The 17,156-nt window shown below is 39.5% G+C and overlaps 1 protein-coding gene across 5 annotated transcripts; it reads right to left on the bottom strand.

Moving 5' to 3' along the window:
* Nucleotides 1–16: 16 nt before the first annotated feature.
* Nucleotides 17–16,220, bottom strand: adamts13 (ADAM metallopeptidase with thrombospondin type 1 motif, 13). 5 transcript variants are annotated; one of them, XM_047823189.1, is made up of 31 exons: nucleotides 15,916–16,220; nucleotides 15,663–15,729; nucleotides 15,318–15,577; nucleotides 15,059–15,218; nucleotides 13,534–13,667; nucleotides 13,318–13,401; nucleotides 13,102–13,226; nucleotides 12,537–12,683; nucleotides 12,297–12,431; nucleotides 12,002–12,152; nucleotides 10,556–10,660; nucleotides 10,302–10,453; nucleotides 9,758–9,821; nucleotides 9,424–9,550; nucleotides 9,166–9,314; nucleotides 8,332–8,452; nucleotides 8,166–8,246; nucleotides 7,884–8,065; nucleotides 7,584–7,734; nucleotides 6,761–6,890; nucleotides 6,220–6,399; nucleotides 5,312–5,507; nucleotides 5,051–5,159; nucleotides 4,826–4,955; nucleotides 4,467–4,658; nucleotides 3,387–3,585; nucleotides 2,395–2,731; nucleotides 1,965–2,111; nucleotides 1,112–1,291; nucleotides 843–1,027; nucleotides 17–335 (listed from the first exon to the last, which is right to left on the bottom strand). In XM_047823189.1, the coding sequence occupies exons 1-31, from the start codon at nucleotides 15,994–15,996 to the stop codon at nucleotides 162–164; spliced, it is 4,635 nt and encodes a 1,544-aa protein (XP_047679145.1). In that variant the 5' UTR covers nucleotides 15,997–16,220; the 3' UTR covers nucleotides 17–161. The 5 variants fall into 5 exon arrangements, with proteins under 5 accessions (XP_047679145.1, XP_047679143.1, XP_047679144.1 ...); XM_047823187.1 differs by having other exon boundaries at nucleotides 1,965–2,117; XM_047823188.1 differs by having other exon boundaries at nucleotides 4,820–4,955.
* Between the last annotated feature and the right edge of the window lie 936 nt (nucleotides 16,221–17,156).

A 17,156-nucleotide genomic window follows, 5' to 3' on the forward strand; every position in this document is an offset into this window, starting at 1 on the left:
TAACAACATTTTCCAGTTCATTTAAAAGGACCGGTTTACTTCGTCAAAAAATGTTAACATTGCATATAATGAAAGAACATTAGCATGTTTGAGAGAAAGAAGCCATGCATTCCGTAAGAGCATTCATGTAAAAACCCATTCCTGGATAAACTGTTAAAGGTCTAGATCAGTTTAGCCTCCTCAGGCTTAATATAGGAATACTCTGCTCTAAATGTTCCCTTCATTTGCTGGTATTCCCCATAGAATTCCACTTCTGCCCTGCTTCCTGTAGAACTCCAGAGGAAAAGATGTGTGCCTTTAAACACTGTCGTTTTTACAGCGTCTACGTCTCGGATCTGAGGAATCAAAAACAGACATGCTTTAGCTTTTTAACATAAATGGGGATGTCACTATTATAAACTGTTATGTCCTTTTGCGTCATATTAATACCGTCTCACATACTAGAGTTACAGGGGTCCCTGGTTCAACAAGGACGAGGAGTTGATTAGATGATGTCACGCCTAGCTGTTATTTTTTACAGATTAGCTTATGTTAGCTATAGCTGTTGATAGTAGCTGGCAACTTCTGTAAAAATCTAGTTCATATATGTACTTATATAAATATATATTTTACTTTATATATTATATGGATGAAATAATTAAAACCTTTTTTTTTTTGGACAATTTGCTAGCATAGTAAACTTTACTAACAGTTTTATAGCCGAAGTAAGATATTCTAGTGATGACATATCTTCACAGTTTGTGATTTGATCAAATTTGTGATTGTGATTAGTTTTTGAGATCAAATTTAATTCAAGCTTTGCAGCTTCGTTAGGTTGAAAAAAAAACCCTAGGTTCTTTTACCAGCACATATGCTGAGTCTGAGGAGGTCGTATTTAATACAGACAGCGCTCTGATCTGAATCTTTAGTGAAGGCGGGGCATTGATGAACACCCTACAAGACTCTAGGGTGCTGGAGGACGAAGATGATGAACTCCTAACCGGGTTCTCGATCAAACCCGTTGGAGAGAACAGCTGAACATCACAATCTGAAGATTGAAGCAGAACTTCAAATCAGTCATTTGATTTATTTAAAATCACAATTTGATTCCGGTCTGTTTTTTGTGACCAACCTTCATGATGGCTGTTCTTCATGTTCTTCTTACTCCGATAGGAAAGCAGTACTCCATTGCCTGGGGTGAGACGGCTTTGACGCACCAACAGGACATTAGAGCGTGACGTCAGTGTCTTTCCAGCCATCTTTTCACAAATTTGCCTCAGAGACTTTCTCTCATAAAGGGCAAGATTCTCCTCTAAACATGCACAAAGAAACAAACGATTCGAATTCTTAAAGGTGGGGTCTCTGTTGTTTGAAAGCCAATGTTGACATTTGAAATCACCAAAACAAACACGCCCCTAACCCAAATGGGTCCCACCCCTGTTTTGATAGCTCCGCCCCACATACACCAGACAAGTATAACCCAATTATAACCCAGACAAGTATTATGGCGGCACCTGCTGGGGCAGCTGATCGAGGGTATATATTTATCAATAAATGAACTCAATGAGTAATACTGTGGTAAAACAAATGTGTTTTTGTAGTACTGTGTGTTGTACCATGAAAGGTTTATCTCCGTTTCATGCAGAAGACGTTCAGTTCTCTCCATCACTGGAAAGCTGATCCTATATTTACATGGGTCCTGCTTCTTGCCTTATCGTAAGCCTTTCTTCGCTTTCTTTGTTTTTATCTGCCATGTCAATGTTTTAAAACCACTTCCTGCTAATGTCACACATGCGCACTGAACACTCTCTCCGCCGCATATTGACAAGACACGCTCCTTTCTGCTCATTGGCTACACGTTAGCTTTGTTTTTGTTTTGTTTGGTGGCCCAACGCAGATTTCTGAAGCATTTCTCAAACAACTGAGACCCCACCTTTAAGCTTCAGCCTTGCATTATATAAAAACAGATCCATCTGGTCACTCACTGTGCCGGCAATTAAGAGAGCTGGACTCAATTTTGATTTGGATGACTTCATCAAGAGGACGGCCGATGGAGATGAAACACCGCCTCTCACTGACATTCTGTAGGTCGATGATTCCTGTGTCCTGAAGAAAGAGCTGCCCACACAAACCTGTGGCTGAATGTCAATAGATAACATTAATAGGTTTAGAATCCAAATGAGATGATCTGACTGTTTCTTTCATCTTTCCATCTAACAATCTACCCACCAATCATCCCACTAATTGCATTAATGTATATTAAGGATATAGGACCTTTACTATACTTTTTGATTTTGATCCTCTTGTATTATTTGTGATAAAACTATGTGTTTCATTGCAAAGGGTATGGTGTGTCCTATGACTTTAATTTAAACACAGATTTTATCATGCCAGACTTCTAGTAGTCCACATAACTGCTTTGCAGAGGTTGTGTCGACAATGTTGTAGTGGTCCTCAACACTGGTACTGTAGGTAGAACTTCTGAGAGCTTCTCAGTGTCTCCAGTAGGTGCATATGTGAACTTTTTCTCCTCAGGCAAGATTTTCAAAGTACTTGTCTTGTTCCAATCCTCTGGATCCTGGGTAGGAGCAGTGCCTGGGCATGGGGTGAAGCAATTGGCACTGTAGCAGGCCTGGATAGTAATCGGTTTGGGAAGGTGGACACAGAGGATGGGAGTGATAGGTAGAGGGCTGGACGGCCCAAGGCATGAGACGGTCCGAGACTGGATCCCATAACCACAGGAGACTGAACACTACAGATAAGAGATAAGAGAGAGGGAAAGAGAATAAGGTCTTTAGAGACATCATGCTAAGACGCCTACAGTAGATGCAGGATTAACACTTTTACTGCAGTGTAGTAATAAAGGGCATAAAAATAATCTTTAGTAACCCCTTAATCCTGGTTTGGGTTGCAGAGCACCATTCACACACACACACATTCATATATATTCATTCACACTTTGGGCCATAGATATGAAGAACCCAGAGGAAACCCTTAGAGACCCACAGAGAACATACAAAGAAATTCCACATAGATATTTACCAAAGTTAAGACTAAAATGAGAATACTCAATACTTCCCACTGCACCACCATGCTACCTCAAGGTCTGATGAACACGTTATACCTACTAACTACTGATATTCTTTCTTCCAGATCAGCACCGTTTTTAATCCTGGAACTGATTTCCAGACTTTGCAGGCTAACTAGTAAAAAAATAAAAAAATAAAAAAATAATGGTTCTAGATTAGATACTGTCTTTGCTATTGGCATCACTACTTTTCCATTGGGAATTCTTATTTGAGGACAGCACTGCAATGGTTGTCATTTGAGTCCGTATGAAGGAATTTTAACAAAAAATATGGTATGATTTATGGACTATTCACTCAGTTTGCATGGTCCCACTGTACCTCACTCCACTCCTGTACACCCCAATGGAAGGAGCAGGTCTGGGTAAAGCAGGGCACTGTGAGAGGAGGCATCTTGCCTTCTTCACAATGATCAACTGCTCTCTCCAATTTCCCATCGAACTGGACACAAGCAACCTTCCTTAATGCCACACCCAAGCCACAGGACACCGAACATGGACCCTGTTCACCCACCAGCCACCTAGACCATAAACACTCTAAATAAACAACATCTAATACATACAACATTTAAATGTTCTGCTCGAATATACCATATTCAATCTGTTTTGAGCAGAGATCTTGTAAGATCTGAATAACCATAATGTACACTATAAGTGTGTGCTATTAAAAGCAACTATCGATATACAGTTTCTTGTATAAGTATTCACCTTGAACTTTTACAAGTGGATATTGCCATCAACTTCCTTATGTAGTACTATGATAGATGGCATGACCATGAGGAAAGACTATCCACAAAAAGAAAGTCAGTGATTGGATGAAGAAGGTAACCAGAAATGGAATACTATTATCTTAACACCTTATCTTAACTAGATGCTATCACCACCATGCTTCACTGTGTAGATGGTGTTTTCATTGTGATAAGCAGTGTGGAAATTCTGCCAAACGTAGTTCTGTGTGCTCACTAGTTAGTTTCATCTCAATAAGGGTGAATTGTTATGCAATCACAACTTGTAAATAATTTAGCAAACTATAATTTATCTCCTTGGCATCTCCGGAAAATTGTCCGTAGTGTGTGATTGCATGAGTGAATGAGAGTGTGTGTGTGTGCCCTGCGATGGGTTGGCACTCCAACCAGGGTGTATCCTGCCTTGATGCCCGATGACGCCTGAGATAGGCACAGGCTCCCCGTGATCGGATAAGCGGTAGAGAATGAATGGATATTTATCTCCCGTCAAACACACTTCAACATTGTGGGCAATTTTATGTAGATTCAAGATATATAATCACAGTTAAGTCCATTAAATCAGTTCCAGGCTGTATCACTACAAATTGTGGAAGAGTTGGCATGCAGGTGAATACTTATGCAAGTGACTGCATCTTTTGATGGATAGATTCATTTGCCTTGCTGGACATGGCTCAGTGTTACAAGGCACGACTTTTGGAGGTTTGGAGGCAGGGAGACAGGCTGAGTCTGCTACCACTACAGCTTCCACGCCACCATCTCCCTCTGTAGCCTGCTGAGAGCAGTACAGCACTCTTCTTGCCACACCACCTCCACATGACACGCTGCATACCCCCTGCATGTAGCGCCACCTAATGGACAAAGGTCATTATTATAAAAATGTGCATAATATAATTGTCTAGTAAGTAACTTGTCTCTTTTTTGCATTATGAAAATGTTACTGCTTCCTAAGATGAATAAAACCAAGTTTATCCATCATAGAACCAATGCTAGTGTTGAGTGGTTGGCGTACTCATACATGGCAGGGCAGGGTGACTGGATACACAGCTTTGTATATGGTTCAGGCTTACTAAATCGATCACAAAAGAACTCTGGGACATCTAGTCGTGATTGATGGTCCACGCAGGAGAACCAAATTTGCTGAGTACCTTTGGCACACATATCATAAATGCATGGGCAATTTTATAGAATACACACTTGTAGTATTCAATTAATATCAGTAATTAAAATCAGATTTCTATACCATTTCCACAAGTCTTAGTGCAGTGACCAATCACAGGGCTCCACACGTATACTGGAATTACTTTGGACCGGAATATTACAGAAATTGACCTATTGTGGTCTTGCTGATCCTGGAAGACATACAGTCTATTAGTGCACAGTCCATTAAGCAATACTTAAAAATATATATGCTATCATTTAGGAATATAAATTCTAAAAATCATATGAAAAGCCTAGAAGTTAAACTTCCTTAACTTTCCGTATTTTCCGTCCTCTGCTTTACCTTTCCATGTGTTTCCCAGCCAATAGGGCAGACATCCACCACACACGAAACATGTTCATTAGGTTTGGGGTGTAAACAGAGGCTTTCGTCTACCTCCAAGTCAGAGCCACGGTGAGAGCGGATGCAGGTCACTGATCTGCGAGCCTCACCTGGACCACACACAGCTGAACACTCACCAGGCTCTGAGATTTGCCATCTGAAACACACACATACTCTCTTATACACATACTTCAGGACTCAAGCAGTGACAAATGTAACAAAAAGGTTAAAATGCTAGAACAATGAAGTTTACAATCAGGCAGGGCAGTGAATTCCCACTCTCACTCTCATTTTCTACCGCTTATCCGAACTACCTCGGGTCACGGGGAGCCTGTGCCTATCTCAGGCGTCTTAGGGCATCAAGGCAGGATACACCCTGGACAGAGTGCCAACCACACACACACTCTTATTCACTTACGCAATCACACACTACGGACAATTTTCCAGAGATGCCAATCAACCTATCATGCATGTCTTTGGACTGGGGAGGAAACCGGAGTACCCGGAGGAAACCCCCGAGGCACGGGGAGAACATGCAAACTCCGCACACACAAGGCGAAGGTGGGAACCGAACTCCGACCCTGGAGGTGTGAGGCGAACGTGCTAACCACTAAGCCACCATGCCCCCCGGCAGTGAATTCGTTGAATTAAAAAAAAATCATTTATTTAAAATTGGATTTTAAAGTTTCATGACAAAAGAACTTAATGGTAAATTTGCTAGAGAGAATTCTATGTAATCTGTAATAGTGGGTATTACCCAAAGGTCATGTATACAATGTAGTATGATATAAAATATTTATAATGCAGAACATATGTAATGACTCTATTTTTATTATACAACATTTGAACCAGATTTCCAGATACTTTACCTGGCTGAGCACATCTGGGTGTTGCAGGTTTCTGTTGCTGCAGGTTTGGTCATCTGAGAGCATGCAGAATCTGGCAATGCCACTGTTTCCATACCCTGCTTCTGCATACAGGTCACAGAGCGCAGCCGCTCTCCAATTCCACATGGGGCGCTGCAAGGACTAACTTCACCCAGCACCCAACTGCAGAATAAAAGTGGCACACACACACACACACACGTTTAAGAGGCTGTTAAAGTAACTATCACCTGCTTGGGAATGCAGTTAGGGTGGACATTCTTATCTTCAGTCCTGAACCAGTTTATTGACCTTGGACTAGGAAAGAGCCTTCCCCAAGATTTTGCCACACAGTTGAAAGCATGCATCCACAGTGAATAGTACATTATTAAAACAAAGGTTAAGACAAGTGCTGCTTTTCAGTAATAATATTTTTTATATATTATTTACCATTTTCTCTTAAACTGCCTTGAAACAAAGCACTTCATACATATCAGAAAGTTCTGGTGTGCATGTAAACATGGATCATCAGACAAAATGAGGTTACCTTGGTGGGCAGTCAGGTTGGTGACATGTCTGCAGGGTGGTTGGTTTTGGAGTAACTGAGCCACAGATCTGATCTTCTAGGCGTTCCTGCGTGTTCATGTCAACACACTCCCGACTAACCCTCTGAATCCCTGTAAAACCAGAGAGTCCATTATGTTCACAATCCCTCACAGAAATAAAGCCATATCATTTTATATATAACTGCTTCTGGAGAGAACTAAGGGTCTAGTACACTTTGGTAATTTCCCATACGCATATAACATTTTTACATCATTTTCATTTTAGTTTTGGTTTTCATTTTAGCCATTTTAGTCCCTGTGACAATCCTTAGGGTTTTCCCCAATGCACAATGTGAAACACGAGGAAGGTACTTTTTGTGTAAGAAAGTTAAACCTGTGAGTTACAGCTGGACCGACATCTGAGCAGTGCTGTTAGAGATAATTAATCACCTACTTAGCAATCAAAATTAAGAAGTATACAGTGATTTAAATCATTATTGTTTTTATATTACTGTATACCAGTTTATAAACTGTGTAATTCTTTGCTTCCTTTTCTAGTTTTGTAACTTATATTATGTTATCAGTTACTTCCAATGCCATAAAGCTACTATCATCTAAATGAGAGGGAATGTTTTAAGGTGATGCTTGGCCCATTATTTATCCATGAACCTTGTGATGATGAATTTTAGAAAATTTAAACCCTGATGCAACACAGCAGTCTAATACCAGGTGAAGTAAGAATGTCAGGAAATCGATCAGATGTGTTCTCTACAAGTCTGGAAACTGGGGTGATTTAATTACATCGGTTTTGACCTTCTCTTTTACCTGAGCCACAAGTTACAGAACACGATGAAATGACGGTGGACCATCGAGCCTCAATTATCTTCGACGCTGGTTCGGCGTCCGGCATGTAGTACCGATATGTGATGTTTGGGCTTGTGATGTCTCCATATTCCCTTCCGTATTTTCGATACACCTGAGAATACATATGACCCATAATCCAAAAGGATTGTATTGTTGGATATTTTGGGATATTTTAGAAAATTATAATCCCCACATTGAAAACAAGCAAACTGAAAGTGATGATGCAATAGTCCAGAGATCCAGAGATGAGTCACCACCCACCTGTACGTGGATCTTGTCTGAGATTGGTCCAGAAAGAATGAGCTCCTCTGTGTGAGGTAGGAGGTCAGGGCTGAGGTAGAGGTTATAGATCATGTGGTTCTCCTCCAAAGGTGAAGGGTGGGTGGTGTTTAATGCTATATCCCCGTCTCCAGCTACTACATATTTATCATTGACCAGCACGGCTACACAAAAACAGAATTGTGGATTGTAGATAAACGCACACATACTGTATTAAAGTGTGTACAAAACATTTATAATGTAAAAGCTATTTTCAGAATCTACCCATATGTGTGAAAACTGGATTCCAGTTATTAATGTGGACCAGAGAGGCGTTCACTGGCAGAATGAGGAATGTGATATATTCTGAAATGAAAGCAAAGCAATATAAAATCAGAGTATGTTTATGGACAAAAAGATGCAGCAGCTGTGAAGAATAGAAGTCTAGTACCTTTGGCCTCTCCGCCTGTAAAAGAGCCAGTAATAAGATGGCAGGTGTTGCCTTTTCCTCCACACACCCCACAAACATCCTCCACCTTGCCAGAGTGCAACACACCATCACAGCCAAACACCTAATAAAAGACAGTCTTAGAAACTTTGTCTTTTAATATTTTCTATTCACATAATTCCTTTTTTTTATTTATCTTTTAAGTTTCACATGTACTGATAATGAAAAATGAATGCATTAAAGAGGGTAATGTTTCCCTCATGTTCTGTTTTGATTAGCCATGTATGTCCCAATTTGGCACTGGAACTTATCATTCATATCATTCATATTTTAGAAATTCAAAGAAATATCTAAGATCTAATCATTTGTATTGTATTTATTTGAGTAAAAGAAGTGTTGAGAGAGATGAAAGGAAAATAGACAGAAATTTACACAAAAAAATGACAAAAAAAAAACACATCCAATTGGCCAGCTTTTAATATCTGCAAAATATAAATGAACTTAAGCACATGCTTATTTAATAGAAATATCACATTACTAATAGTACTGCTAGTATTTTTAAATAATACTATTTTTGAAATAAAAAAATTTTCGAGATGTTTTCCAATCTTGGAACGAAGCCTGTGTTTTTAAAAGATAGTGAGTCGCTTTTACAAGAATATTTTTTGTTTTCTTAAAACCGCTTTATTATCGAAGTAGCATTTACATTTAAGCATTACAAGCTGCACTTACAATTTCGCTCATTCACACCCACTTATTTACTTTTACTGGTGGTTTTTACTGAGTTTTACTAATAAGCACAGAGTTAATAAGAGTCAACTCCCTTATTGACATTACCTTGCACTCCCCGTTATGGCAAGCAGTAACAGAGCCAGGAGTGACAGGGCCATCAAGTTCACACCTCGTCCCGTCGATAAACTGAGCCCCACGACTCACCATGAAGTCCTGCTCACGAGACCGACACATCAGCTTACACTGAGCATCACCTTATCACCACATACCAACAGACAGAAAAAGAAAATATTAATAGAAATCACAGAACCAAACATAAATGCTAAATAGCATCTCTGTTCATTATTCGGTTAGTTAGCTGACCTGAAATGAAACCAACTGCAGGCATCCATGAGTAGTCTGTAGTTGAATAAGCAGAAAGCAGGAGGGGTTGATGGTCTGTATCTGAGCACTGCTGGGCCATGAACTCATGCTGGTTACTTTCACAAGGCTAAAAAAAAGCACAAGAAATCACTATTAGCTCTGACACAAAGTTTCTACTTAGATTATTGAGCTCATCTTGAAGGGTAAGACAGCAAAGAAGAATCTAAATCGATCGTGAACCCTTTCCGAGCTTTCCGAGTAATTCTTTTGCTACAGCGTGGTTCAAATATGGATTAGCTGAGACCTATTGCAAACATGAGCAGTGAAAATGTACCTGTCGATGACAAAGTTCAGCCTCTGTCCTTTCTCCCTCACAGTCTCTCCCTCCAAACGCTGGCCTATAATTAACCCCACATATAGCTAAGTCTTTAAAGTCATAACATGCACACGACAAAAATACAAGTCACAGAATCATGCACTTGCTATTCGCTGCTTTATGTACGTACATACAGTACTTAAAACTGACCTTGTTTTCTTCATAGGGTTGACTGATCAATATACACAATAAGCTTTTATACCAATCTGATGCACAAGAACTTATTATATTTAGTAACATGTTTACAATTGATATAAGTTAATGTAATGTATTTCTGACATTCTACAACGTTAATAGTAATAAAATACAGTATAAATAGAAAGGATTTGGGATATGTCTCTTTTTAATTGGTTAAAAATGTCTGAATTTTTCGTAATTGTTGTGTTTAAAAGTGTCATGGGACAATAATCCACTTTTAGGGTTTGCCACATCACGCCACCTCATCACTGATTATTTTCCTACAACATGCTCTGTCATGTTTTATTTCTCAGCTCATGCATACCTGGGATTGTTGCACTCTCTCTTACGGTACGTGATCCCTCCTCCACAAGTGCGTGAACAAATGGAGTATTCAGACCAGGACGACCAGGAGCCATGAACCAGCAGAGAGGAGCTCAGTTTAGACGCAGATACACAACGTCCCTTTAAACACCACTGGGACAGAACACAGCTATGTTGTAAAGCATTGATGTTCTAGTAGAATGACAGTTGGCTGTGTGTGTGAACAAAAGACTCCAAATAGATTATATATGATACCTGATTTAGCCCACATTCAGTGCCGTCCAACAGCGGCACAAGAAGACGGGTACAGGTGCTGCGATCACCGGGGATGATGTGGCAGGACAGAAATCGACAGGTAGCCTAGACATATAACGTATCAAGTCTGAGAGTTGTTTAAAGCCACACTGCATGATATAGCAGTTGTTATTGAAATGTGATAAAGGTGATCTATAAATCAGGCTAAAGAGGTGGCTAAGTAAGGAATAAATCACAATAGCGGTGTTATAGGAAAATAATTATCGATGATGAATTGGTATGATTTGTGCTGTTCAATCATGAGGTTTTCTGATAATGGCTCCCACCCCTAAAGTGTTTTAATCCCCTTATACCATAACAATTAGTCCACAGCTAGATTTTTAAAGCCTGTCGAACTTTACAAATCTAGTTAAAATTTGTATTTATTATAAAATGACACCTCATATTGTACGTTTCTAGTTACATTTAATGTTGTCGTTTTTACATTTAAATTTACATTTGCTGCATTTGGCTCTTATCCAGAGCGACAGTTGCAGTAGTCCAGTCTTGACATGACAAGAGACTGAACAAGTACCTGAGCAGCCTGTGTGGATAAAAATGGCCGAATCCTTCTGATGTAGTAGAGAGTAAACCGACATGAGCATGTCACATTAGTAACATGCACGGAAAAGGACACTTGATTATCCATGGTTACCACAAGGTTGCAAACCGTGACCGAAGGGGAGATCTGATCGTTTTACTGTAGATATATACTGTACATTCACTATGCATATATACACAATTAATATAAATATGTTGCTGGAGAGGGGGGGTACGGTGGCTTAGTGGTTAGCACGTTCGCCTCACACCTCCAGGGTTGGGGGTTCGATTCCCGCCTCCGCCTTGTGTGTGTGGAGTTTGCATGTTCTCCCCGTGCCTCGGGGGTTTCCTCCAAGTACTCCGGTTTCCTCCCCCAGTCCAAAGACATGCATGGTAGGTTGATTGGCATCTCTAGAAAATTGTGTGAGTGTGTGAGTGAATGAGAGTGTGTGTATGTGTGCCCTGTGATGGGTTGGCACTCTGTCCAGGGTGTATCCTGCCTTGATGCCCAATGACGCCTGAGATAGGCACAGGCTCCCCGTGACCCGAGAAGTTCGGATAAGCGGTAGAAAATGAATGAATGAATGAATCTTGCTGGAAATTTCACCAGTGCTCTGGTATAATAACCATTAAGTGTTTTCTCTATTGTACAATCATATCATTTTAAATACATCTTAGAATGTATGATTTGCAACAATCTCATGTTACGGAATTTCTTTTTACTTTTGATGTATTTATTTTTATTGTCCAGAAATTAAACCCATCTCCAGAACAGAGCAGCTTTCCATTGAATCGGAGCTTACTAGCCATAGGTTTTCATGTACTGCTTCTTTATTGTAATCGACACAAATCTAATTTTTCACTCACCATGTCGTTGCTAGTGAAGGAGCAGGCAGTAGCCGTGCTCCCGAACGCGATGCGACACTGATCATCCACACCGTAATACAGTCCGGGTTTCCACTCCTGCAGTGATCCTCCCAACACTGGTATATCATTCACACACTCTGCCTTGCCTGCACTAATGTGTTTAGAATACTTGATCAAAATACACACATACCATACTGCATGTACAGTAATAAACAACATGCATCCTAGACAGAAGTATTTTGAATAAAAAAAACATTCTGTATTCATAAATTGATATCTGATAATGATTCTGTACCTGTAGAAGTTAAGGAACTGGTTTCTGCTGCATTGAGACCAGGTGAGATCTACACTGTTGTAACCACCATCAGATGCCATTATAAACCCGCTACTGCTGCATGTGTTGTCTGCACCATCGTGGTTTATTCCCAAGCTGGAATAAAAATCACACATATCTCATATCAACAATTTAATCGATCAGTTTTAGATCTCTACTTATAGAGCTATAGATCGGTATTAGAGCTCTAGATTCTCTTACCTGTGTCCAATCTCATGTGCAATAGTGATGCCGAGGTCAAAGCCTGTATCTTCTGTGATTACACAATTCCACAGGCTAGAACAAACTCCACCCAGCTGGGTCACGCCTCTCACCTGTTTATTCCCACTGGGCAAGACTAAATCAAACCTTGCAAAAGAATAAAAAATCATATATATCAATAAGCGATAGAGGTTTTTTTGATGCCTCTCTGGGGGTCACGGTGGCTTAGTGGTTAGCACGTTCGCCACACACCTCCAGGGTCGGGGGTTCGATTCCCACCTCCGCCTTGTGTGTGTGGAGTTTGCATGTTCTCCCCGTGCCTCTGGGGTTTCCTCCGGGTACTCCGGTTTCCTCTCCCGGTACAAGGACATGCATGGTAGGTTGATTGGCATCTCTGGAAAATTGTCCGTAGTGTGTGAGTGTGTGAGTGAATGAGTGTGTGTGTGTGTGTGTGTGTGTGTGTGTGCCCTGCGATGGGTTGGCACTAAGATAGGCACAGGCTCCCCGTGACCCGAGAAGTTCGGATAAGCGGTAGAAAATGAATGAATGAATGATGCCTCCGTACCTGGTGATGTACAAGAGCAGGTCAGCATGCAGGGGTTCAGTCTCAGTAGAAGGGTTGACTTTACGACCCCACTCACACACACTCTTCAGAGAGGAAGTGATGTCATCAGAGATCTGAATGCCTGGCTGTAAAAAAATAAGGTATAAATAAAAAACACATGATATTTTGTTATTATGACACAGAAATTCAATCCCTTCGCAAGATGGCCATAGTTACCTCTGGCTCCGTGAGAACGATCATACGGATCAAGTGGACTCTCATATTTGCCCCTAGAGTGAAATCTCGTAGCAGCTCGGATGCCTGGCGGAGTAAAAAAGCGTTCAATGCAAACGATGTGAACGAACTTCAAATGGGAAGAGGTGGTGAATAAGTATGCAAGACTCATATAGCAAGTGTTTAAAAATGAAATCATGGAACAATCTCTGCACTCACGATGTTCAGGTTGGTGAGGATGTACTTCTCCGTATCCTGCTTGTGGACCTCATGGACATCGGGACCGACTACAACCAGCAGCTCTAAATGAGTGACCTCTGCCCCTAGAAATGACCTCTGCAGCCTACGATGGCCTAATGTCAAGTATAAATACAAATATTTACCTAATGAGAGAGATTATTTTACATATGGTTTGCAGAAAACTTCAGATCAGATGATATTTGTATCCATTCTTATCCTAACTGACATTAAAAGTGGAATTCTAACATTTTTTCAGGAATGAATAGCATTTTGAACATCTTGTGTCTTGTACTTTTCAAGTAAGAAACATTATGCATTCAGTTATGCAAACATTCAAGTAGAAAGAAAATCAACAGCTCGACTTTATTGTGAAAACTCAGATTCAAATGTATAAATCTCAACAATTAATCATTTGAATAAACATGGGATTATATATCTGATATGGGACTCGTTTTTATAAATATATATTTGTATTATATCTTATTTACAACTCATTTTAAACATTGTGTCTTGTGATAGCAGGGGGCATGGTGGCTTAGTGGTTAGCACGTTCGCCTCACACCTCCAGGGTCGGGGTTCAATTCCCACCTCCACGTGACCCGAGAAGTTCAGATAAGCAGTAGAAAATGAGTGAGTGAGTAAGAGTGTCTTGTGATATGTTAAACATCCATGCTAATCCTCAACTTCTGCATAGAATCTGAAGATTATTTAATGTGTCTTTAGGTCTAGTGACCTCTAAATTATACCTACTCTTCAATTTCAGGGACAAATAAACCTTTATTTAGACCAGAATTCTGCCTATTAATTAATTCCATCCCCAAAGGCATGATGGTGACTGTTTGTTCTGTTGAAATATTTGCATGCTTGCTTTGGAGCCAAGAACTAAATACAGATATTTTTTATTTTATTTTATTTTATTTTATTTTATTTTATTTTATTTTATTTTATTTTATTTTATTTGTTTGTTTACTTGTCTTTGCTTGTTTGTTTGTTTGTTTGTTTGTTTGTTTGTTTGTTTGTTTGTTTGTTTTTAGGAGTTATTTTTGCAGAAGACTATAAAGGGGTACATTTCCGAATTTTTCAAGAGCTCATATTTAGAATCTTCCATTCTTCCAGAGTTGTATTTAAACATATCAGCACTATTATCCTTGTATTTATCTTAACACTGGGGGGTTTGAAAGATGCTGGATTCAAATTGTGTTATAAAATGAATAAAACACAACACGGCTGTCAAGGAGAATAATCCACTTTGATGATGTTACTGCGATCCTGTTCACAACCCCAACATTAATCATTTTCATGCCCCAAAGTGTTTTATTCCTATTGCAAGTCAGCAGTCATATAATTTCCCAACAATTCTATTACTTTAATTAGTAAGACTAGAGACTCCTTCCATCTCCTAGAGACTCCTGAATCTTTTTTTTTTTTCAAGAAATGCTTATTTAATTGAAGGATTGCATTCATATAAACTGTTGATATAAATTCATATAAAATGATCACTCACTCCGTGACTGTCGAAGGCTTGTCTTTACAGGTGATGTGCGGGGCAAGAGCAAGTGTGGCACACCTGAAGGAGTGAGCACAGAGTTTTGTAGATGAGCTGAATGTTTGTGAAGCAGCGGATGAATGCGTAGCTTTCCTGACTGCAAGACAAGCAGGCCTTGCTAAAAGGAAGGAAAGAAACCATGACCATGAGCCAACCTTTGTCGTATTCATGCAAATTACTACAAATAAATAATGAATTATAAAAAAAAGGGTCTCACAATTTTTCCATCACACACTGATAGAAATGATCTAGCATCTTCTGGCTTTAGTACATCAAGCTGCTCACAACATTTATTATCAGTCTTCTTTATTACACTGAGTGTGGTATTGAGAGCGATCTCCAGGTTGGAGGGACAGGACAAGGATGGCTCTTTTCTTAGTCTCAGTTTGTAGTTTTTTCCTTGGGCTTGAAACGAGTAGTTTCTTCCATCGCTCCCTGCTCTGAAGCAACTTACCCATACAAGCTCAAATTCAGGCACTACAAAGAAGAGTGTATTAATATGATTAATACAGTGACATGCTGGCTCTCCTTATATATGTAAATAAATCTTCAATAAACTTACCTAATGTTGTCGAATTGGTGTCAAAATAATGGAATACGTCCTCAGGGCCCAGTGACTGTAAAAACTCCTTCAAGCATAAAATATTAAATAATTGGACAGCTTTAAATGACTGAAGGTATAAAGAACATATACATACTGTATAATCTACAAACACTAAGATGTGTTGTTTAATGGAACATGTAATGTACAGTAATAAAGCATGGGTAAAGCTCAAAATATTTTAAAGATCCATTTAATCCATTTAACACCTTACCTTCTCCAGGGAAATATGAGACGCTAACAAACTTGCATCCACCAGGACTGACGCCAGAAAGAGCGAAACGAGTGCGGCCATGTTTGTTTAAACTGTAGGATAAAGGGACAGGTTTATCAGTGAGTAAAGGGTCAGATGGAGTCCAGTTCAATAAAGTACCACCGCTATGGCTTGTACTGATCTAAGATAGTTTTTCTCGGCTAAATCCTTGTCACACGTGTCTGAAGAGAAAAAGTTAAACCAGCCATAAAGCACAAAAAATCTCGGCAAAGACAGGGATTGAAAATGTGTTATTTTTGTTGACATAGCGGTTTGAGTATGCTGGGTAAACAACAGTAAAGAGTCAAGTGATTGGTTTTTACCTGATAAGTGATGACCAGATGATTGGTCAGTGTGGCTTAGCTGGGGAACTGAAAGAGACAGGTTCTTTCACTGCTTTTAAAAAGTTGCTTTTAGCTTAAGGTACAATATGGAACATGGTGTAAAGAACAAATTTGCAATTCCAGGTCTGAGAAAACAGAGAAACAGTGAAATCGGTTTAAATCATTTCCCACACTATCATGTACTACCATATTGTACTTTATGTTTAAAAAAAAGAATCAGGAAATGAATTGAGTTTTCTGTTGTTACAAGAATTACACGTTTTACTTATTTGCATTTTGCATATAAATGTTTATGGTGAATAAAATTATTCTGATTTTTACATACTATACAGCTAAAGTTTGAACACACCTGACGATCTCTCTCTCCGAGAGGGCTTTTCACAAGATATCGGAACATGTTTATGAGGACTTGTGTGCTCATTCAGCTGCAAGAGCATGAGTTAGGTCAGACAGTTGTCTCAGGTGATGCAAGTCAGTGTTTCAGTTCATCCCAAAAGTGTTGAGTGTTGTTGAGATTAGGGCTCTGTACACACCATTCAGGTTCTTCCACTCTAACCTTGACAATCCATGTCATGTTATCATGCTGGAACATCTTTGGGACACTTTGCTCCAGGGAAGGGAAATTGTAAAGATTTGTGGCAACAGCTTGGTGAAGAAGCACTTACAGGTGTGATTAGAATGCGCTCACAAACATTTGGCCACATATTATGTAATTAAATTTGTGTAGGTTTTAATAGAAAAATAGTTAGAATTATTTTAGGAACACCAAATTTGTTAGGGATGTGTTAGCCTAGTGGTTAAGGTGTTGGACTTAATGATAAGAAAGTCATGAGTTCAAATCCCAGGTCCACAAAGTTG

Source organism: Tachysurus fulvidraco, chromosome 14 (assembly GCF_022655615.1).
Source record: "Tachysurus fulvidraco isolate hzauxx_2018 chromosome 14, HZAU_PFXX_2.0, whole genome shotgun sequence".
Lineage (NCBI taxonomy): Eukaryota > Metazoa > Chordata > Actinopteri > Siluriformes > Bagridae > Tachysurus > Tachysurus fulvidraco.